Source organism: Ischnura elegans, chromosome 3 (assembly GCF_921293095.1).
Source record: "Ischnura elegans chromosome 3, ioIscEleg1.1, whole genome shotgun sequence".
Classification (NCBI taxonomy): Eukaryota; Metazoa; Arthropoda; class Insecta; order Odonata; family Coenagrionidae; genus Ischnura; species Ischnura elegans.
The window spans coordinates 114,625,408-114,648,471 of NC_060248.1; the positions used below are offsets into that span (position 1 = coordinate 114,625,408).

The 23,064-nt window shown below is 37.7% G+C and overlaps 1 protein-coding gene across 3 annotated transcripts; it reads left to right on the top strand.

Annotated features, from left to right (window-relative positions):
• Positions 1-2: 2 nt before the first annotated feature.
• LOC124156389 (cytoplasmic dynein 2 intermediate chain 2-like) lies at positions 3-22,788 on the top strand. 3 transcript variants are annotated; one of them, XM_046530921.1, is made up of 11 exons: positions 3-97; positions 208-279; positions 348-432; positions 530-751; positions 827-948; positions 1,053-1,165; positions 3,322-3,553; positions 6,452-6,636; positions 15,131-15,285; positions 20,435-20,643; positions 22,020-22,788. In XM_046530921.1, exons 2-11 carry the CDS (start codon positions 221-223, stop codon positions 22,111-22,113), a joined length of 1,476 nt encoding a protein of 491 aa, XP_046386877.1. In that variant the 5' UTR covers positions 3-97; positions 208-220; the 3' UTR covers positions 22,114-22,788. The 3 variants fall into 3 exon arrangements, with proteins under 3 accessions (XP_046386877.1, XP_046386876.1, XP_046386875.1); XM_046530920.1 differs by having other exon boundaries at positions 17-103; XM_046530919.1 differs by having other exon boundaries at positions 22-279.
• The last annotated feature ends 276 nt before the right edge of the window (positions 22,789-23,064 follow it).

The window sequence follows — 23,064 nt, forward strand, 5'->3', positions numbered from 1 at the left end:
TCGAGATATCGGGGCGGTTTGTTTTGGATTTGTTAGGGTTCTCTGTATCGGTCAACTTAAAACTAATTCTCCGTCGGATTTGCCTAATCATTTTACTGTTAGAGTAATATACACTTCTTTTTTATTCAACTCATTCATGGTCAGCTCAAAATTTGAGAAACATTAGTGTATGCTGATCAATGTCTTACGATTGTAATTGTTCTTCAGTTTAGATCCTAAAATGTTTGAAGAAGAAACAGCAGAAGTCGTTTCTATTCAATCGGCCAAGGAAAATGATGGGTATACTGCAGCCCTACAATGTTTCCCGTATTGCTTCTGATGGTTCCTTAATTTCTCGTGCTTCTCAGTTCTCAGGTTAATGGTGAAGTTCAAACAGTGCCCTGTGAGTTCGGCAATGAAGGAGTACAAGTTCATAGTGTTTCTACTGTCGAGGTGCGGTAAATCATCATTTATTAATTTTCTCTCAGTCGGTTATAACCATTAATCCCAGCATAGGTAATTTTTTAATTCATTCCAATCTGCTTTTCAGACGCAAACCGACCCAACTATCACCTGTGGACCTCGAAGAGTTCCATATGACGAATCAAAACTAGCTTCGTTTTTATCTCGAATATGCCCTAAAGTATTGGAGGAGCTAGATAAAGCTCATAATAGTCGGGCATTTGACAGGTATTCTGTAAAAGAATCTGAAGATGGCAATAGCATTAAAAAGCTTCATACAATTCAGCCGTCGTGTGGCTTGCCTATTGAGGTACATACTTATTCATGCGCGTTATTCTACAACTTCAGTGTAGGGAACTAAATAATTGCACCCATTTTATTTCAGTGTAAGCTGAGTTCATTGATTTGGAGTTGTAGCGGTGCTGTGATTGCCTTAGGCTATGGATCCAGTCACCACGATGGTTGGTGTGATCATAGGAGCAAAATTCTGATATTCAATATTGATAGGTGGGTATTGATATTTTTTATTTAGTCGTTTTATGAAAACGTTTGGTGACTCCATTTAGTGAATTCTATTAGCTTTGGGATAAATTTAATCTATAATCTTTCAGGCCAAACTTTTCCACCACCAATCCGAGTCAAACTCTTGAAACCAAGTCCTGTGTAACATGCATTTGTGGTCACCCTAGCGAATCTTCTATAATTGCAGCTGGATTATACAGTGGTAAGACAGATTTATATCTGATTTCACCTTGGGGAAATATTTTGGGGGAGAAATTTAAAATTCATACTACATAGTGGGAAAAGTTGGGAGAGTTGTTACATTTGGAGTTTTACAATGTTACCATTTGGGGGGATGGGAACCCCTTTGAATGAGTCAATACATATAATATAATGGTTCTGTCATATGTAAAGAAGGGTATTTGATGAAAGCTAATGCACGGCCAGAACATGAAGGCCTATCGGGTATTGTTAGGATTCTGATTGAAGGGTAATGTCTTCAAATTCTCGATGAAACCTCTGGATACCCTGAACAGAAATCCTCAAAATGCGAGGTGGCTCAGGGAAAGAAACTGGTCCCCATACCCTTACTAAGTGCAATTCACAGAAGTGTGGCCTGGTCTGGGGTAACGTACGTCTACCATCACCAATCCAAATCAAACCTTCCGTGAGAGTCACATCTCCATTTTTATTTATTTTCCAACAGATAAGGGAAAATCGAAGGGTAATTGCTTCCACGAGTTCCATGATTTTGAAAAAATTGTAAATTTTATTGTTTATGCATAATTACTCATGTATGCAATACTTTTTAATAATAAAGAATCATTTTCTTACTCTTGATCCAACATGAATAGATTTCAATCCAGTTTTGTTTTCCATCAGGCATATAACCACTGTCTTGGATGCCAAAGCACATTTAATCATCCTTATCTAAAGGCTACACCTTGTTGCTGTAACCATGGGGTCCTGTTTTCTGTGGACCTCTTGAACTGCCAATAGCTCTCAGTCCCCATCAGTTATTTTGAACTATTGACCTGCTGTTACCTTGGCCTTTCTCTCACTATCTCCTTAAGCACCTTCTCTTCCGTTGTTTGGAGTATCAAACTCTTAATAGGGTGGTTTCCTATTTTTTTTTATTGTCTAAATCAAAGGATTATTACTCCTGGAGTACGCATTTCACGCTTTTAGATTTTTAAATGACAATATCTATTTTTCGCGATTAAATGAAAAGTGAAAATTTTCAAGTGCGCGAAAATGCAGCGGCTAAGAATAAATGCTGGGGAAAGCCCATGTGATGTCATTCTGGTTCCCGTTGCCACCATGTGAGGTGACCTTGGGGCAAGGATATGTACGCTGCTGCAATGCAGGCTGCTAGCTGGTAGCGCTTGGCTTCATAAGGATTATTAATACCTTATCAAACAAAGGAAACTTTCCGACCATAGGCAGTTTTAATAGGCGATTATTAACAGATGTTTCCCTGAGCTCTGTGCCTCATGCGTGCATTGGTAATCTCAGACGATGTAAAACTCCTATCTACACATATAGAAACTAGTTCCCTGTGATGTCACGTGGAGTGACATCAATCTGGCCTTTTTCAAATGTGGCTGAAATTGACCATTGCCATTCATCTAAACTGGGATATCAAAATAATCTGAATACACTAATGGTGGGTAACGATTCGCAATCAATGCCTTTCATTTTCTTTGATGAAACTACCCTATTCCACAATTTCCCTCAGTCTATTTTTAAAGTTCACATTTTCTATTTTTCGACATGACTTACTCCTTTCATTTACTACTTCTGTAATCTTACTTTTTATACATTTGTTTCCTTCTTCAAAATATGTTTTCCTTTGGTGGCAATGGCAAATCCTTTTTTAACTTCCTCTCAGTTTTTCTTTCACTCATCTCTGCTATGAGTCTGTTTACTGTGTATGTCGTGGTAAGCTTTACCAGATCCAACGTTCATGGTGAATATATCTAATGTTGAATTTTAATACTGCACTTTCCAATAACTAATTCATGGTCCCCATCCACATTACAGCCATGGTAGCCGGGAGTGGATATTACTTGTGTCTCTCTTCTTTACTTGCAAACAATGTTTTTTTTTGTTACCTGGAGGTACCCAAAAGAATTTGTTATAACTGAGAGTTCAGTCATAATGTATTCTTTTGGGGGCTTTAAAAAAGAATTATTTGTCGTTGCCAACTCATTCCACTGAAATCATTCAAAATAATTGTTTTAGGGTACATTTTGAGCAATTAAATTTTTGTAAAAGCAATCTGAGAAAGATTAAAAAAATAGCAAATTTTAATTTAAATGGAGCAGGGCATGTTGTTATGAGCTGTAAATGTTATATGTCAATGCATTATTATTTCAGGTGAGGTTTTGGTGTGGAATTTGCAGTGGGAGGAGGATTGTTTGCTAGGATCTTCAGAAACCATTGGCGGGGGGCATGAAGATGCAATCATCAAAGCTGAGTGGATCAGTGATCCATTTAAGAGTTCTGAGTCTGGTCCAACCAGAGTGGTCCTTGCTACGGCTTCTCTTGATGGCAGGTTGATTCTTTGGAGACTTGCTAGTCGAACTGGAGGTTTACGGCGTGGTCAAGGGTAACCATATAAGCTGTTTATTATGATGTTTATATTTTTATCCATCCATTTTTGCCTCTGTTTTTTATTTCTCTAGCTCTACTTTCTTTTAATATCATGATCACAAAGTTGGATGAATGGCCTATCTGAGGCCTTAACCCTTTAGCTGCGGGAGTGTCAAAATTTTGCTGCCACTGTGTGCAGTACATGAGTGGGAAAGATATTTTTCGTCGACCCCGGGCGTGTTTCTTGCAGGTAGTGGACCCTCATGATCTGGGACTGTCCACCCTACCCCCTGACAACAGACCGTGAATATAATATGTCCTTGGTAATTATGCATGGACAGAAGACCTACCACCAATAGTATAAGAAAGAGAGACCAATGCGTTCAAATAAGTTTCCCCAGCTAATGGACAACAGCAAGATAAATAAATTCCTAGGAAATCCAAGGATTTCTTGAAATTGTTTTCATCATGAATGTACCGCGGAGAGCAGGGAACTCTTTCTCGAAGAAGGAATAATCCGGGTAGTGCTCCCCGTGGTGAGGGTACCCAGTCCTCGATAGACGCCTTTGTGCTCTATTCCATTAGGTTTGGCCGAGTTCAAGCAACCGCAGAAAGGATGGCAATAAAATCTTACGAGAATGCTGCCAGTGGTGAGAAAATCTGGTCAAACGTTAAAAAACGTTTTCCCTGCACTCACTATGCAGACGGTTCTTAAACATTCCCACAGCCTAAGGGTTAATTATTTTTTAATTTTGAATCACCGATCCAAGTTCTTGGTCTATTTTCTTTCTCTTCTTTATGTATTATTTTATGAGTTGTTTAATTTAACATGAAAACCCCTGTAGAATGTCATTGCTTTGAATTCAGACTTTTCCATTTCTTTTTAAGAAATTCAATTTTCCAGTTTCCAAAGATAATTTTTCTTCACTCACATTAAGTGCCCAAAAACAATTTTTTGGATGGAGGTGGATGATGCCCGAAAATATATAATTTATGATGTCCTTTCTTTTTTGGTAAATAACCAAGATGGGTGATGGTTGTATCTTAACGCCTAAGTTTATTTGGTGGGAGGTAGCAGTTTATACTATTTTGTACCATATAATATCATAATTTTAGCTAACAATTTTGTCACCATAGCATTTTTTGACAACTTAATGTTTTTTGACTCATTCAATGGAAAAGTTGAATATATTGGACAATCTTTCATTGAGGACCTAAATTAGACTATAAAATCTGTTTTACACGGGGCATGTAATTGTGCAGGTTAAAACTACATCAATCTCTCAAAAAAATAAGAACAGGGGCTATTTTCCATCTCACATCCATGCATTGTGGCAATTCGCCACTTTAAGGCCATTTTACACGGGGCAGGGCATTACTCAGGTTAGAGCAGCATAAAGTTCTAAAATGGCATTGAATTCCACAAATGCAAGAACGAAATTAGAACAGGGGCTATTTTGCCATCTTACGTTCATGCATTCTTGCATGAGTTCTAGCAAACCACCACTTTACACGACACAATTTTGACTGCGCCTTAGCACACATGTCAGATTGTGCAAGTATGTGCCCTGTGCAAAACGGCCTTTACAAACTGCAGTTTTGACTGCACCTTCATACATACCTCATTGTGCAATTATGCACCCCGTGTAAAACAGCCTTAATAATAGGCTGTAAGAAGCATATTTAACAGTGGACTCAGCAGTAAGCTGTTTATGTTTCAGCTGTGGAACTCGCTCCATTTTGCATTATGGGGCACCCATTGATTACGTGAGGTGATTTTGGCGATTTTTGAGGCGAGTAATACACAAAAGTAATAACAATAGCGAGATGTCGTGAGATTTGCTCAACCACTTCCCCCTCTAATATCGCGCGAGAATATTCAAAATGCTTATTTCCAGGGTACAGCAGACTCCCGATTATCTGGCTGCGGCTTATTCGTGTTGCAAATTATCCATGCACTGTTATTTCACTCTCTTTCAGTGTTGTCTGTGATCTTTATAAAAAGTAAAATCCCACGCAAAATCACCAGAATTACTGCATTTTAATACTAGTCTACACCAGGCTTATTATTTCTATTAGAATAGTAAAAAGGAATTATTTTCATTAATGGAATCCCCTACTTGCAGTGCACAACCGCACTCCGTGATCACGGATTGGCATCCCTTGGCAGTTGCGACCCGGGCAACTTGTGCGAGACGCGACTATGTGGTGTGGTGCCTGACAGTGTAATTTCCAAAGTTGTGTAGTGTTTTAAGAATTTGTGCTATCATCTTTTCTCTATCCATGATCACACAGCTAAGGATGCATGCTTTTCGAAGCCAGGTCTTATATGGAGCTATAGGCATACGAGTACAATCACGTCATCGCCGCTAAAAAGATCGCCATAAGGCAAAGAAAGCTCTCAGTAAGTCCGGGAAGCACTCTAAAATAACAGAATAAGTGTATAAGTAATTATTCATTGCTCGATTTACGTAATTTATGAACATTACAAGAAAATTGAGTGAGTGTTTGGATTATTCGTGTTTTCCGATTATTCGTGCCTCCTCTCCCAATTATTAGCCCGGATAATCGGGAGTGTGCTGTAAATACGTTTATCTATGCTTCATTGCATCAGATTGATTCAAAGAACTATTTTTATAGTTATTTTTACTAGATTAGTTAAGACTAGTATTTAAGATGACTAAGATTGCAATTCTATACTGTTTCTTGCGGAAAAATAAAATTATGTGATACTTACCAGGACCCCCCCATGCCCAACATGAGATTGTGTGAGAATTGGCTTGATTTCCCCCCCCCCCCCCCCCAATAAACACCTCACATAATTATTGGATGCCCCCTTACACTATTTTACTGTGCAGTGAGTACTCTGGTTACTCCTCTCTCTGTGATGATACATATTGATGTTTTTTTTCAGATTTGGAATCACTGGAAATCATCTTTCCCATTTGAGAAAAGGAAAATCCATCACTCATTCACTTGATGAACTTCTTCCTATTACAACATTCAGCTTTGTTCATAATGACTCATCCACTTTCATTGTTGCTGTTGATGGTGGGGGACTTTTTCGATGCTCCACACTCTCCACCAAAGTGATAGCAGGTAATATAACGTGTAATTTAGTATTATTATTATTTTATTTGCCCAGCGATTTAGTATATTAAATAATGGCTCAGATATAAGGCACGCCAAATCATACAATATATACATACATATAGATACCAACATAACAAACAGTATGGCGGTGAATTCTTCTCGGGTTTCCATCCGGGTGAGCTCCATCTCCATCGCTGCCGACGTTTCGATAGAATCCTTTTCTATCGTCATTGGCCCTGATGACGATAGAAAAGGATTCTATCGAAACGTCGGCAGCGATGGAGATGGAGCTCACCCAGATGGAAACCTGAGAAGAATTCACCGCCATCATACGCCGGGAAAAAGTGAAATCTTACATAACAAACAGTATATTTACATTAAAGTTTTAAAGAGCATCATCTAGATATTCCTCAACTGAATAAAACATTTTTCTCAGTAAAAGTTTTTTCAACTTGTTTTTAAACATAATATCATCATTCACATTTTTAAGATCAGCAGGCAAATTATTAAAAAGTTTTATGCCCATTTCTCTGGGCCCCCTTTTAGCAGCATTTGGAACATGGGACGCTTTCTCATCTGACGAATCAGATATTACGAATTAAAAATGTGCGGAAAGAAGTTTAACACAGCCACAGAAGAGCGGAAATACAAACTCACGCGCCCAGTATGCGTCAATGCCGAGCAGTAATTCTGGTGACTCACCGTGATGCATTACACAGTGTTATTGGATAACTTGTTGCAGGACAACCTTGAGTGTGGGTCTAATGTAGCAATATCGTTAACTTAACACGTTGCGGACCGGGTATTTAATTCCAATCTCATCGGGTAGGACCGGGCATTTAAAGGAGCTTTAACCTAAATGACACTGATACACGAAAACCCTCATAAAATGTTTACTTTTTAACGTATTTTAATAAAATTTGAAGCATTTTACTTACCAGAGGTGTTAGTACTTAGTTTTTGTATGGTATATGGTGAAACATGATCCTTTGTGTAGGGGAAACTTGCAGAATCCACAGATATACCGAGTTTCCTTCCCAAGTTTATTAGCAGAACAAACTCGACACATCCGCGATGGATATTTCCTCTTCCCATACCCCACTATCTTCTCTAGTGTGTGTTTCATCATTCCCCCTACTAGCCTTGCCGGGTTATCCTGCCGAGGCGCTTGCTGAGTTGGCCTTTCTATCCCGCCCTCTGTGTCATCATCGCTGGAAGACGCACTTCCTCCCTCCTCACATTTAGCCCAGCCCTTGGCTACTTCCAAAACAAATTTTTTGAAGGTGAAACGGGTAGAAGTGTTCAATGTTTTGTATACCACAAAAGAATTAAATAGGGCACAATTGATCAACCGCAACACCACTTTTTTTGTCCACTTCATAGTTTTTCTTAGTACTGAAAAGTAAGCCAAGGACATATCAGCTTTATCTACATCTCCCATGTACTTATTGTACTCCAAAATACAAATCGGTTTTTTCTGTATCTGTCCCGTCCATCTGTTTCGCTTTCCTTTGCCCACACTCGAGTTATGGATTGTGGAAATCATCCTCACCTCCCTCTTGTCCTTCCACGCAAGCAGCAGAACTTCCCCCGTCTACAGAATGTGTAGTCACCTTTCTTCATACTTTTTATTTCATGCCTAAATTCAGAAGCCCCCTGTTGGAACGGATGGTTCCACGAACTCGAGTTTTTTTTGCTAGAAGATTTTCAGCTATTTGTACGCTATTGTAATAATTATCTTGGAACACATGATGCCAACGGTGTAAATACGGATATATAAGGGTCAATATGGTTTCCTCTAATTTTATTCCTCCAGCTGTATATATTTCTATGTTGCAAATATAACCACTTTCACTCTCACACACCATTCGCCCCAATAATCCGTACTTCACCAATTTCCCTGGATTTTATGTTCTAAATCTCAATCTTCCCCTCCAAGGTATTACTCCTTCGTCTAGGGAGAGATCACGTTTAGGCATATACACAGTTTTAAATTTTTCTAAGAAATATGATAGTATTGGTCTAATTATATGTAACCTATCGGAAGATTCAGAATTTGATTCGTTATCATTGAAATGCCAAGAATTCCAAATTTGTTCAAATCAGTTCCTGCTGAGCAAATTACTAAAAATGGGTGTATTGATAAATTCATCAGTGCTCCAATATTCCTTGATTGAATCTTTCCTGACTTTTCCCATCAAAATTATGATTGCTAAAAAAACTTTCATCTCTCCCACCGTTATATTTTTCCACTTCCCAGTTTTCTGACTTTTCTCCAGTTTTCTTGTATCTGCCTTCGTTCTGCATTCGATACAAATTGGTCTCATTACACATCATTTCGAGAAGATCATCCCCAAAAAACATTTTTGCCACTTCTAAAACACATTCACAATTATCAGGAGCATTGATGATTCCTGCCACTCCCTGAAAATCTTCCAAACTTCTTGGAAGGTCAATTTTATTTCATGTCACCGAGGTGTCTTTCACTAAGCTACCATCGCTATCACTTGCATCCGAGTCACTATCATCAGTGTAAACTAACTGTGCAGCTTTTCTTTTAGGTTGTCTTCCACCAATATCAAAATCAATTTCACTATCTGAGCTCTCACACTCGTCTACACAATCATCTGGCACGTCTGATAATGCATCAACACAAAGTTCTTCATATATATCCTTCTCCGTCATTCCGCAAGCACCACCACTAGTTGACGCCATTACTATAGATAAGGTCTTATTGTTTTTGGAATAATTTTTCGGTTGGCAAAATACGTAGGAATTATTGCTGGAAATTAATGAAATTTACGTAGGCTTCGTATGCATGCACTTTCATAGGGTAAACGTACACCAACTTTCATCCAAGGAAATGATTCCTCACTAAACAACGTGACTTCAGATCTCTAACGAAGAGAGAAAAGAACTCAAGAACGTCCCAAAGGAGACTAATGTGCGTTCTAAGCAAAGGGAAACATTAGATACAAACAAAGATAAGCGTTGTGGCCATCTGGTCCTTTTCTATCAAGGACCGAAAGATAGGGTCACGCCGAAATGACCCTCATAGTCCTTGGCCCTCGAGACTCGTTGATGTGTTTACGTTGAGCGCTGGATATAGGATGTCTTGTGAGAATCCAGACCATGGCGCGTGTAAAAGACAGCCTAATGCACCCATAGGTGAAATATGCATTAATTACTTTGCTCCATACATTATAATGTATGGTGCAAAGTAGGCGATGAGAGAATTACCGGCAATAGATTTTGTTAGAGCCAAATGAAAAGGATCAAAGAAATCCAACCAAAATTATTCCTTATCATCTAAAATATAATAATTCCTAATTTCAGAACATTGTAGAATTTAGAGAGTTGCTGTTATAGAGAAATGAATGTTTAATCGAGTTTTTTTCACAGGTTACGGCTTAGTAACATTTTGTTCCTCTACATTAGTAATCTCTAAAAGTGGATTACGTTCATCGAGAAAATATTAATAAATTTATAATTCAATTGGTATAAAACAAATCTAAATCGATGAAAGCACATTCTGAAATACACAAGAAGCAATGGCGAACATAAGTAACTAATATTAAAAGAAGCAGAGTAAGTTTTATTATCACATGTGAAAACACGGAAATCTCCGCGGCCGGTCCACAGTGTTTGGCACGCAAAACACGGAGATCTCCGTGACCGGTCCGCAACGTGTTAAACACGGCCGCTGGCTGGGACTGGGCCGCCGTTCACAGCACGGCCTACAGCGTGGCAGAGAGTCGTCTCGTCTAAAAGCGGGCTGAATTTCTTGGCGTCAAGGGAAGGGAATTTCAGGTTTGTCAGGTTTATTCCATGTCCATTGTCCAGGAGCCAAAGGGGAGGGGAAAGCGGTGCAAGGAGTGTAGCTGTGGGACCCGCAAGGGCTTCACTGTTACCTCCAGGGTGGTCGCCGTAATATTCCTTCGAGCTACTACCCTCAGAGGCACTGGCAAAAAGATCCATGTTGGAGTCCTCTTCCTCCAGCATTTCGCTGAACTCTGCATAAAACATAATTTGGGCCAGATTTGTGTCTCTAAGCTGCCGCAGAATGTAGAGGGTTGAGGGGAGGCTGCTTTCGTCAGCATTTTTTCCATTGGCACAAGTGAAATAAAATATAATGAAAAGTAAAGAAAACTTTGTAATTCCAATTAAATGTTTACCTAATCTAAGACCTGGGTTTCGATGTGGCACGTCATCGTCTGGTACAGACACTCAGAAGACTGAGAATAAACAGTCACACACAAAATTATTTCATAAAATCTCAGAAAAAACGATCTGAGGAGAGCTGGCGGCACGTGGGTCGGATGATAGGGAAAAGGGGAAGGCCAGTGAATCTGGGAAAACATAGTCATCTGTGGTAGTAGGGGAGGCAAGGTTGGAGAAAGGTTTGTTTTCTTTTAGGTGTGTAAGAAAGGACGGTTTAGGAGGGGGGGATTGGAAAGGATACAAAATTTCGTTACCATTAAGTTACATACCGCATCTTCTTATTTTGGACAATTTATTCTGGTATAGTTTGACAATCAATTTTTCCGGGTAGCCATTATTCACTGCTATCATTTTAATAGTACAGTATACTCCCGATTATCCAGGCTAATGATGGGGAGAGCCGGCATGAATAATAAGAAATCACAAATAATCCAAACTTTCAGTGTAATTTCTTGTAATTTTCATTATTTAGGCAAATCAAACAATCAATTCTTAACTGCTCACATTGTCTGTCATTTCAGATCGCTTTCCGGAATCAGTTAAAGCTTTCGTCTCCCGACCGCGATCTCTTAAGTGGCGATAACGTGATATTACTCGTATTCCTATTGCTCCATGTAATATGTACAGTCGGATCCAGATTTAAGGTTTTTGAATTAAATGTTTTTCTGTATCTAGTGTTAATTTTTAGGGTTGCGATTCATTCCCTATGCGAGCAATGTAAAAATTATCCTCATTTAGTGTTTCTGCATTCTGCTTTTTTCTGCATTTAAGGTCATAAAAAATTGTCCGCAAGATATTTTAGCCTGATTTAATGTTTTTTCATTATGGTTTATTCAAATGATTATCGAAATCTTTGAATTTCTGCTCAACAACAATAAAATTCTCATGAAATTTTAGCAAGAGTCGATTGAATCTACCCGGGAATGCTTCTTCATCAACATTCTCTCACAAATGTGGTGCTGGGACCTTCAATTTGCAACCCGGGTTATTTGTCTTCACTCCCCTTCTTATCCAAACACATTCTGTTTCAAATTCAATCTAATGGAGTTAAGTCATCTCTTAATAACCTGTAACGACCTCATCTATCACTTCTTGAACTTGACTTCGATGATTACGTGACGACTATGTAATGACACGAGTTGTTCTCCTAGGGTGCTACTATGATGGTTTTCTTGGGAATGTTTTTCACAAATGGCTTACGCACCTTTCAACTTTCATCTCTGATCTCTACAGGAAGTGCATTGTTAGATCAATATTTATTTTGTCTGCTATTTTCCCTTTGAAAGAGGAGGCCCAATATTATTTGTGCAGTTTATCCAAAGATTCTTTCTATAATCCATTCCAAGATTAGTTTATATAGATGAACCTTAAAAGAACCGAGGAAGTGTTTTCCCTGACATGATGGTGGGTGAGAGCATTCTTTCTCTGGGGAAAGTACATGTATTAAGATATCCCGCAGCCCATTCGCGACGTGCGGATGGCTGTAATCAATGTCGATTCAAAGATCAGCTACTGTTTACATGTCAAAAGAGAATGGCAATCAGAGTTTTGACGACTGTATCACAGTCCATGACTCTAAATAAATCGCTCTGGAAAAAACACTGCATAATAATGGTAAAATTGATGAGCATGGAAAAATACGAAAATCTAGCAGGAATTCCTTGGTGGTTGACTTTGGCATGGTAACTCTGATGAAATTGCCAAACTCCAGAGGCAGAGACAATTTTTCATTTTAGCTCAAGTTCTGTTGAAGATGAAATCTTTTCACTGTGCAGAGTTAGCTAATTGTTACTCAAGGTTCAACCATGTTTTATTAATAACTAGCGAGAAACAAGCTGATCAGCACGCTGAACAAGCAACTTCTCCTGGCTCCTTTCAACCTGCATGAGGCCATGGATATATGACAACAAATCTGGTGTTACCATATATGTTAATCACTTTTGACTTGTATGCATACTCGAAATAAGATACTTTTATTTTGGATGATCTCAGAATCCAATATGTGCAAAATGTGAGGATTTTTAACGGCTCATTTGGCCCTCATTCACTGAAGCAACACAATACATTAAGTTGGCAAAATTCCAAATTACCTTCCGTTAAATAGATATTCCGTAGTGAATATAGAATTACAGATTAAGGATCTTCTACTGTCTCTTTATTTCACTTTTCTATAATGATGCAATGATGAGGATTTTTTGGGGAATTATACATATTATATGATTTTAGACTTGCTATGGTCAGCAACATATCACTATTAAACATAGAATAAGTTTTTTTTAATTCATCAAAGCCACTGAAAAATGAGTAAAAATGGAATCAAGTTCATAGTAATATTCTGCATGGAAATTCCTTTAATTTAATAATTTTATTAAAATATAATCCACTCATTACTTTATTTTACTGCCCAAGTTTATTAGCTCTCTCCTGAAAGTTGTTATGAAACCGTCTTAGTGGGATAAGAACATTTTATCAATGAATTTTTTGCCGTATATGGCACTAGTGATGAGGGGGTGGGGTCCGAACTTCCCCCCACACCCAATTATGAAAACTCAATTACTTTGCTTCTTCATTAATGAAAACAAAATGTTGAAAGTTCATGTGTTTACAAAAGATTTCTCTGAAAAATGAAGTTGTTTCCATTATAAAAAGTGTTAAAATTAGTTTAAAACCCTCTATTTTCTAACTTTTAAAAATTTTCCCCCACACCCTGGTTTTAGACCCTCCAAATGACATTCCTGGCTACTCCACTGTGTGGCACCTATTAGTGACTTAAAAATATATTATTTATTAATATAAAGCCATTCATATCATTACAGACCCTAAAACTTGAAAAAAGGCTGGTCCTCATTTAGTGTTTTAAATTTTGTCCCCCCTGAAAAACGTTAAATCAGGATTCTACTGTACCTGGTTGTGGAAAACTGCACCCGTGTCTGAGAGATCACGGATTCCGGAAATTGACATTTTACAAAATTCAACTGATTATGAAAGTAACAACGACTAGAACAAAAAAAGCAAAAATTAAATGTATGACTAGTAATTATTAAAAAATATGTATACAAAATCAAATATGTACATAACTCCATGCAAATGTGGACCAAACTCTGAAAACATCCCAACTTTTCTTCTGATTGAAGCTGGAGATTCATTAAATAAATCCAAGTATGTACATAGAAGCGGCACTACCTGTACTAAGAAGTAGGGAGAGCCCACTGTGATAGGCGTAGTACATAGAAAAGAACCGTCGGCGAAAGATGGTCATTGAACGAAGACCCCTTGGCACTGACAAGTCATTACCAATTTTCTTACATTAGTCAGCCTGATTTCTGGCTCTCGGAAACTAGGGCTGAACTTGTTAACTGGAACACTTCAGCAAAAGTAAAATGATTGCCCTAGAGGATATCTTGGGAAAAATAATTGATTAATAAGCAATCACATGTGTAAATGGATCCTCAACTTGTTTCCAACATTATGTAAACAAAGTAAAAACAACTGCTTGAATTCATAAGCTAAATCGCCTTGGAATATACCTAGTCAGTGCTCAATGTAGTGCATTTTTATAGCTATTTTATGCACTTCTCAGACCGAGCTTCGATTACGTGTAAGATTCCTAGTCATTGTGAATGACTGCATTGTTTTTTTCCAGCCTTTATATCAACTCACCAACCTGTCTGTTTGTTTGTCTGGTACAAATCTTGTAACTCAAATTTGACTCACTTCCTGTGAAGCAAAAACGCTGAAATTTTGCACACTTCTTCATTTCCGATGACAATACATGAAAATATAACTTTTTCTCTCCAACCCCCCTTTAACCACCCCCCAGTCAACCTATAGCCCCCCAAAACATGTTTTTGATCTAAGAAGTTCCAAATGGTCGATTTTCGTGTTTTGCGACCACAGTAAAAGTTATCCACTTTAGGCATATCCACATAGTAGGCATTTAAAAGCATAGGGGTGGCATTTTGAAACATAGGGGGCTTACCATTCACTGAAAATTTAATAAATATAGTGACTTTTTTAATACGTCACTTTTGGTTTTTCGGGGTCACTGAGTTTTTTTGCTTTGTGTCATATATAAACGTTGCTCATCCCCTGTAATCTAAATATAAAGGCTGGTTTTAAAAAAAAAAAATTTATAAGAGCTTATTTTATATTTGTACTCCATGAAATCGTATTTACAACATAGCCAATTTTAACATTGACGTAAATCTTTGTGTGTCTTATTTTTGCAGTATCAAACCATTTCTTACTAACGAAAATTTTCATCTTTTTCTCCTTTCAGGAAGTGATCCTGATATTGGCATGATTGATCCTGTGATTAGTTTCTATGAAAACCACAGCAGTCGTATTTGTGATGCTCAGTGCTCTCCAAATCAACAAAATATATTTGTTTCTTGCAGTTCAGACGGTGAAATACATTGCTATAATCTAAATCAGGTATGGCCTAACTTATATGGTTATTTGTTTGTAGATATCTCGAAGGCGATTGATTAATAATTCATATGTTAACAATGTTTCACGTAATGTGTAGCCATCATTTCTTTACGTATAAGTATTCCATTTGTCTCTGATTATACAGTTGAGAAATACCATTGGACAAAAGTGTTTGATAATATAAATTTTTCCATACATATTTTAATGGATTTTTTTGGGGACAAAGGGAGTTATGATGTTTGAAAAATTTCAATCCCCTATTTTAACACCTATTTTATGCCCTTCCTTGTAACGCATGTTTTATGCATAAAAAAGTAGTCTTAACTTGTGCATTGTGAATTCCTCATAAGTTTTAATAGAGTTTGTACTGTTCTTACTGATTGAGATATGGATGTCACAGTCAGAAAATCTATGTTAATTTTTAATCCACAGTAATAAAAATAGAAATAAGGCTTGACTGTGTGCAAATTTTTTTGAACAGAAGTTATTTATAATAACTGAAGAAACTTGATATGCATGTATTCCCATAAAAATAAATTAAATTATGAAGCATGGGATAATAAAAATTTTCTGGAATTAGATAAACACTCCATTTCTGCACCTTTGGTCCAATTTTGCTAGTTAGCAGGCTTGGCAGAGATTCTGCAGCTTTTGACTTTTTCAATGAGTTTGCCTAATCATACTGGTTGCCACAAGCAAAAATTCAAACATAAATGCGGGTACACAGTAAAACTATAAGATAGCACTAAAATGCAAAATGTAGGACTCAGCGGTGGTGTGAAAATTTAATGATGGCCGAAAGCACATGGGAAAACTTTTTCCTTGAAAGATCAAGACAATTACTCCCATAAAGTATACCTGCGTAGCGAAACTTTGCTTCTACTATTGTCCTCACAAGTATTACTATTTGAGTGATATAGCAGTATTTTTTACACATTTTAAAACATTTGGCATGCATTAATAATTCCATTCTGCCAGCTTTGATGTCATCTTTACAGTTTCTATAAGTGGTGTTAATGTATTTCTGCTTGAAGTTTTCCTTTTTTACCATGAAGCCCATGGCTACAATTATAAATATTATTCGATTTCAGTAATATTTGGAAGAGAATGTAATTATACTAGAGATGTGCGAATAGTATCCGCGAATACTCGAATACCTCGAATATTAGAAAGTATTCGATATTCGAGGTTTCGAATAGTTATGCGAAAAGTACCGCCTCGAATACCTCGAATACTTTGAATTACGCGTCATACACTGTCGCACGCACGTCGTTGGTAGTTGACTCGGAAAAATGTGGAGAACTGTAGTCATTTAGTGCTCGCAGCGCCGTTTTACGCAAGTTGACGAATTACATCAAATTCGTGGATTTTAGCGGTGAAAAGAGTTCGACGAGGGGAACCGAAAATGGTCGGGTGAAAAAATCCGAAAATCCCGGATTCCCCCCACCAGGAGAACCTCAGTGCCGTGGGATAGCAACCTTAGGGCATTTCCCACGATCCGCTATCCCCCTCCATTCAGCACTCGCTTCACCCACTCTGAAGCTTTCCTCTTCTCCGATATCAAACAAAAGGTCCCAGCTCGCGCAGAGATCGCATTACGAAGACCCCTGCTTCGAAAAAAATATCGAGTTACGAGAACAATAAAAACGTGTTTCACGCCCTCCCCCCTTTTCTCACCCACTGACCTTTTTCTGGCTACCTGCTTCGAAGTTCCCCATTTCTGGAGGTCAACTGCTGTGTGAGTACCGTGGGATACTTACATTAGCGCATTTCCCAAGATCCGCTATCCCTCTCCATTCAGCACTAGCCCCCCTCTGAGGCTTTCCTCTTCCTCGAAATATAAAAAAGGTCACAGCTCGTGCAGGGATCATATTACGAAGACCTTAGCTTCGAAAAAATACCAAGTTACACGAGAACAATAGAAACGTGTTTCGGGCCCTCCCTTTTCTCCCCCACTGACCTTTTTTTTCCTGCCAGCTTCGAAGTTCCCCATTTCTGTGGAGGTCAACCGCTGCATGAGTCATCTATTAGCACAAAAGGTGTCTAAGAATGACTTTCGTCAATTGATGTCACACCTTTATTGAATTGAAATATTAGTAATGTGCGCGTAATTTCAAAAAGAATAAGACCAAACACGACGTATTTCTGAGTTTATTTAAGCATTTTACGCAAAGAAATAAATGTCAAAATACGACGGAGACTTAGCATTCTGGCGAAACTCGATGTGAGCAGCAGAGCTTCTCGGAAGTTGATGCGGTATTTTTTTCCGAAAACATACATCAAGTTACAATTCATGAGTGGTGCTATAAATCTTTATTGTTACAGTCCCAGACAAAGGGATATTTTCTCAGAATATTTGGTTTCTCCCTGATAGCAATTCCAATTCATCTTCTTATCTCGTGAGAACTCCCAAAGATGGACTGAAAATAATTGAAGAAAATCCGGTGGAAAAGAGCTTGTATGTTGCAAAATGCCTCAGATTGTCAGCTAGCACTTGGCAGCAGCAGTGGGGGTAAAGCGATGTTAGTTGAATTAATTATATGCCCAATTGTTTCCATAAAATTAAAATATTCATTAATCAGCTAAATTCCTGTTCGAATCCTTTAAAGTAAATCAAAATTACTCCCCAAAATCTTGTGTTGCCTGCTGCATAGGCAACCGAGTCAAACCTTCCAGCATTCATCATTTAGTATTCGAGGTATTCGAAATTCGAGGTATTCGAATATTCGAGCAATGATTTAATATTCGAATTCGATATTCGAATTCGAGAAATCTGCTATTCGACCCATCTCTAAATTATACCAATCGTAAAGTAAATTATCCAACACTTTAAATAAGTAGTACAGTTGAGGACCTCAAATCTGGAAAGCTTGGGACCAAAGAGTTTCTGCATTTCTGATTTTTCTGGAATTCTGGTCTTCATGGCATATTTTGTTAATTAATTAATTTATAAATGCATTCAGGCTCTTGTGCTCAATATTTGAGGTCCCTATATGTCCCTGCCTAGGTTGTTAGCGTATGTTCGTACATAGCATGTGTGAACTTCCTACTCGTCCCAGAACAAGGCTCGGAGAGTGGTGCCACGAGGTGACAAGTCGAAACACTAACCAGAGGAATTTTCAAACATTCCGAATGTCTGGTTTTCCAGGTTTCTGGATTCCAGATCTGAAGTCCTCAACTGTACTAAGATTTCATGGGTTTCAAGGAATGGTATGGAGAAAATGGAAGGTTGCAATGTAGCAATATTTTATTTATAATGCTGAACATATGGTAATGTACACAACATACTATGTGAACTGCAATCGTCAAATAGGTTGCATTTCAAAGTGACGCAGCCTGTTCAAGCTGACAGTCACTCCACCTGATTTAGGGAGAATATGAGAACAAAATGTCATAAAAATATGTGAGTGGATAAGTTTTGACATTGGTTCATTAAATCATTCATAATCGTTGAATCTATCAAAGATCATCTTATGATACATCCATGAAATTATAAATGTACATATTCTTTGGCTCTTTTTCAGAGGTGAAGCATATGATTGTTCAACTTATTTTTAATTTTCTACAGTCCATGTGAACCAAGGAGGTTGTAAATATCTGGAGGGGGCCCCACTGGTTTCGAGCGTGGAGCGAAGTGTGGCCGGAATGGGGGTGCTTGGGCAGGCCAAGCCACGCCCACTTTGACCAAAACATTGACAATCCCATCAGGGTCAATGCTTACTATTTGGTGAAATTTTTGGTCATAACTCGTTAATACAGCAAAATAAACTATGGAACGCACAATGTAAACCTTTTCTTCTTACTTCATTGGTAGGCTTCGCGACTTTATGACTCAAACATCTTTTCCCAGGGAAAAATTACTATCAATCACCACGGTTACGTTCTACAATCAGCTCAGCTGAAAATAAAATTTTACGAGGGTAAACTATTCACTTATCTACATTTATACTGGTACTTAAATTTATTTTAGTCAACGGAAATTAACAATTACAGTAATAAAGTATATTTTCTAGGATATCACCACTAGTAAAGTGGCTAACAGATACAGAGTTTATACATTACTAAAAGTATCATGAATGATGGGAAAATCGTACGACAATCACTGGCGAAATACTAATGATTATGGTAGCATTTTTCTTTTAATGTACAGTAGAACCTCGTTAAAGCGAGTACGGGTTATAGCGAGACACCCGCTATTACGAGATATAGTCGATTCACCGTAGATTGACCCTCTAATAAGCATGTTAAAAAATTCGTTTTAACGAGGCCCTTTTGGTGTTGGCTCTCGCCATAGCGAGGGTTTCACCGCCGGAAAAACTTACACCAAGATTCCTTAATCTCTGTAATTGCTAGCAATCTGTTAAAAATGAAGTTAATGGAGTGCTCAAATTTATGTGGTAAACTGTAGAAACAAATGCAATATGTTATTTCACTTCACTGCCGCTTAACCTACAGGAATAATAAACATACACCAATGGAAACATTTGAGGCGTTAAGTAACCGCGATACAGTTTTATCTGTTAAATTTTGAATTTTCAATGGAAAATACCAAAATTATAGAATGATTACGTAATTGCGCTAATTAAGTGCATAGAAAAATGGCTTCATTGGTTGTGCATTGGCATAATGATTGACAACACAATGCTTTGCATGATTTTCATTCAGTGTGGCGCTTATAAATTGTTTGAATAGTTAGTCATAGTTTGAGTAAGGAAATTTAGTGATGCAAAAAAAATCGCCTTTCGTCTGGATTTATACTTACGTTTATCGGATAGAATTTTATCTGTCGCTGCACCACTCCTGTTCCTGTATAACTGTTCGCACCGGTATATTGGCTAATTTTTGCCACACCTCCTGTAAAGTGACAATTCGCTATAGCAAGTGTTCATTGGTGCACCGTGGGGTCTCGTTTTATCGAGGTTGCACTGTAGTTCTTTTTGGGAACAAAACTTAGCCACCTCAACATATCAGTCGGAGACTAAGTCCAAAAATTGTCAAACTAATGTGGTGGAACTTTGACCACACCAAAAACTTGGAAGCAGCACCCTTATATATTTACAACCTCCTTGATGGGAACCTACTGACATAGTAACCATAAATAATTTTATTACTCTTAATATAAATATCATTAATTAAGTCCATTTCTTTCCAGGCATCACCACTTCACATAATTCAGTGTGATGGGGGAATGGTTAAAGGATTATCATGGTCTCCTTCCATATCAAATGTGCTTCTATGCTGGGGAGAAGATCCCAATCTATATTTATATGATTTAAGCAAGGAGCCCATAAAGCCAATGCTACCTTTGGTGGGGAATGACTCAAAATACAAAGTCAAAGTTGCCTTATATAATCCTCGTAGGTGAGTTCACTGCACCCTTTTTTTAATGTCTTGACAAGAAAAAGTTGCCAACTTTTATGATTGAACATGGCCACATAGAAGGGCAGTGTACTACCATGTAACCATGATTCTAGCCACTCAGTGGTGTCAGGGTAGTATCCTAACCTGCTGAACCGGAGGTAGAAGGCTCGTTTCCCATCTGGGTTGGTTACACCTACCAGGGTGTAAATTGTCTTGAGTTGAATGTAATCTTTTGTTTAAAATTCTACTCTAGTAAAAAACGAAAGTATCATTTCATGTGAGGGTCATATTCATGTACAGCACTCTCCAGATTATTATTTATGCAGTTATTCTGTTATTTTAGAGTGCTTGTCGGATTCATCGAGAGCTTTCTTCGCCAGTCCGCAATCTTTTTAGCGGCGATAACATGGTGGCACTCGTATTATTACCGCTCCATATGAGACCTGGTTTCGAAAACCACGCATCCGTGGCTGTGTGATCATAGTGGTTTGCATGAATGCTTCAAAACCACTGCGCAACGTCAGAAACTACATTTTCAGGCACCAAGCCACGTGGTTACCTCTTGTACAAGTTGCCCAGGTTGCAACTGCTGCGGGACGTGTATCCGTGATCATGGAGCCCGGTCGCGCACTGCAAGGTTTGGAAAACAGGAACACAGAGCTTCCGTGAATAGCAATTGCTTCCATTTTACGAAGGGGATCCAAATCGAAGTAAAAAGTCCGGTATATCCTAGCATTAAAATGCAGTAATTCCGGTGATTTTGCATTCGGTTTGATTTTTTAAATAAAGATCGTGGAAAATATTGAGTGAGAGTGAAAATTATACATGAATAATCCGCTACCCGGATATACCGCAGCCAGATAATCGAGAGTCTACTGTAGTGAATTACAGTTTGCCAGCTGAAAGAACAAGGCAAGGCAACAACAAGGTGAAAGATATCATATGTAGATGTTAATACTGTAAACATTTATTACGTTTACATTCTTTCAAAGCAAATCATTTTCATTCTACCCATTAATTTAAAAATACATTGGTGAGTATAAACCTCTCCTTTTGTAAGGTTTGGCCATACCTCCATTGTTGGTTGAAAGATGACTTGAAACTCGACTACTAGGCCAGATACCTATTGAGGAATGATATTGAATGTGACCCCATGGTAACCACACTCCATATCTATTTGAAGTCAAGTATGTTTGCAAACCTTAGTATATATCAGATATTAAAATCTTACAATACTTATCATATCTATTATCATTGATTGATTCATAGTTCATGAATGATACCATATCTATTTTTTGCATTTGAAAATTAGTCTTACTGTAGGTGAAACCATACTTGCTTTATTCATTGTTGTTAACCTTTTCTCTTCAATATAGTGTGCAGACTGTTGCTGTTGCTGACGACTCTGACCGTGTCATTGTGTGGCGGTTCCCTGAAAATATGGATTCTTTGTCTTGCAAAGATGGTTGAGACTCCCTAGGAAATAATTTTTTTCACTGCACCCTTCATTTTCTTGAACTTCGGAAATACCAAGTTTATCAAAGTGAATTTAATGCACACACTCTGGGTACATGATGTAAGTTCAGTAATTATCATAGCAATGAAGCCTCATGTTATGGTCTGTCAGATTGTTTTGTTATGGGGATGGAAGTGATCGACAGCATTATAATTCCAGTAGGATTTCTTTTTTTGGTTCTCTTTTTACTTCTCTGTTCAGTTCGGCTAGTAATTTAAACCTAGATACATAATTGTTACTAGCTGTCACAAGTGAGAAAATATGAGGACATTGAACATATGTACATGGAAATCCTCTCTTTTACAGATAAGATACCTATTGCTTAGGTGGATTTGGAATTCGTTTGATTCGACAATCAGATGGAGCATATTCATGTAAATCAGGTGTAATCTATGCATATGTTAATACTTGTGCTGGCCTGGTTATTTGCTACTACATTTTCTAATGAAAAATTATTATTTAAAGAGTTATTTATTGATACCATTTCATATTAAACTGCACTGGTTATCAGTGTTTACTAATAATGCTTTGATTTTTCTGAAGTCATTGGCTGCATATACTGCAAGTGCCCTGTAAATGCTAATTTCCTGATCGTGTTTTAATTAAAAATTGGATGCACATCAAGTGAAGTTTCTGAAATGTGTTTTAATATTCTTTAATGTGGTTCTCAACTTCTTTGGGGCAACTTATCACCCAAAGAGTAACATATTGCTCTCCCACTCCTCTATTTTGCAACAATTAATTGTCTGTTACTAATTCTAGTAATGAGTACAATCAAAATCCCTTTTTTTATCAAAATTTCAATTTTATCGACAACTAATTCCCCTTATCTCATCTCTTGTTATTTTCATTGAGTCTAAATCATCATTTAATTATTTATGATATCATCATTTAACCTGTCAAGT

Bases quoted from the DNA above. Each gene is read 5' to 3' on its own strand.
- LOC124156389 (XM_046530921.1), top strand. From the start codon at position 221: ATGTTTGAAGAAGAAACAGCAGAAGTCGTTTCTATTCAATCGGCCAAG. The intron at 949-1,052 runs GTGGGTATTGAT...ATAATCTTTCAG, and splicing joins CTGATATTCAATATTGATAG to GCCAAACTTTTCCACCACCA. The intron at 1,166-3,321 runs GTAAGACAGATT...TTATTATTTCAG, and splicing joins TGCAGCTGGATTATACAGTG to GTGAGGTTTTGGTGTGGAAT.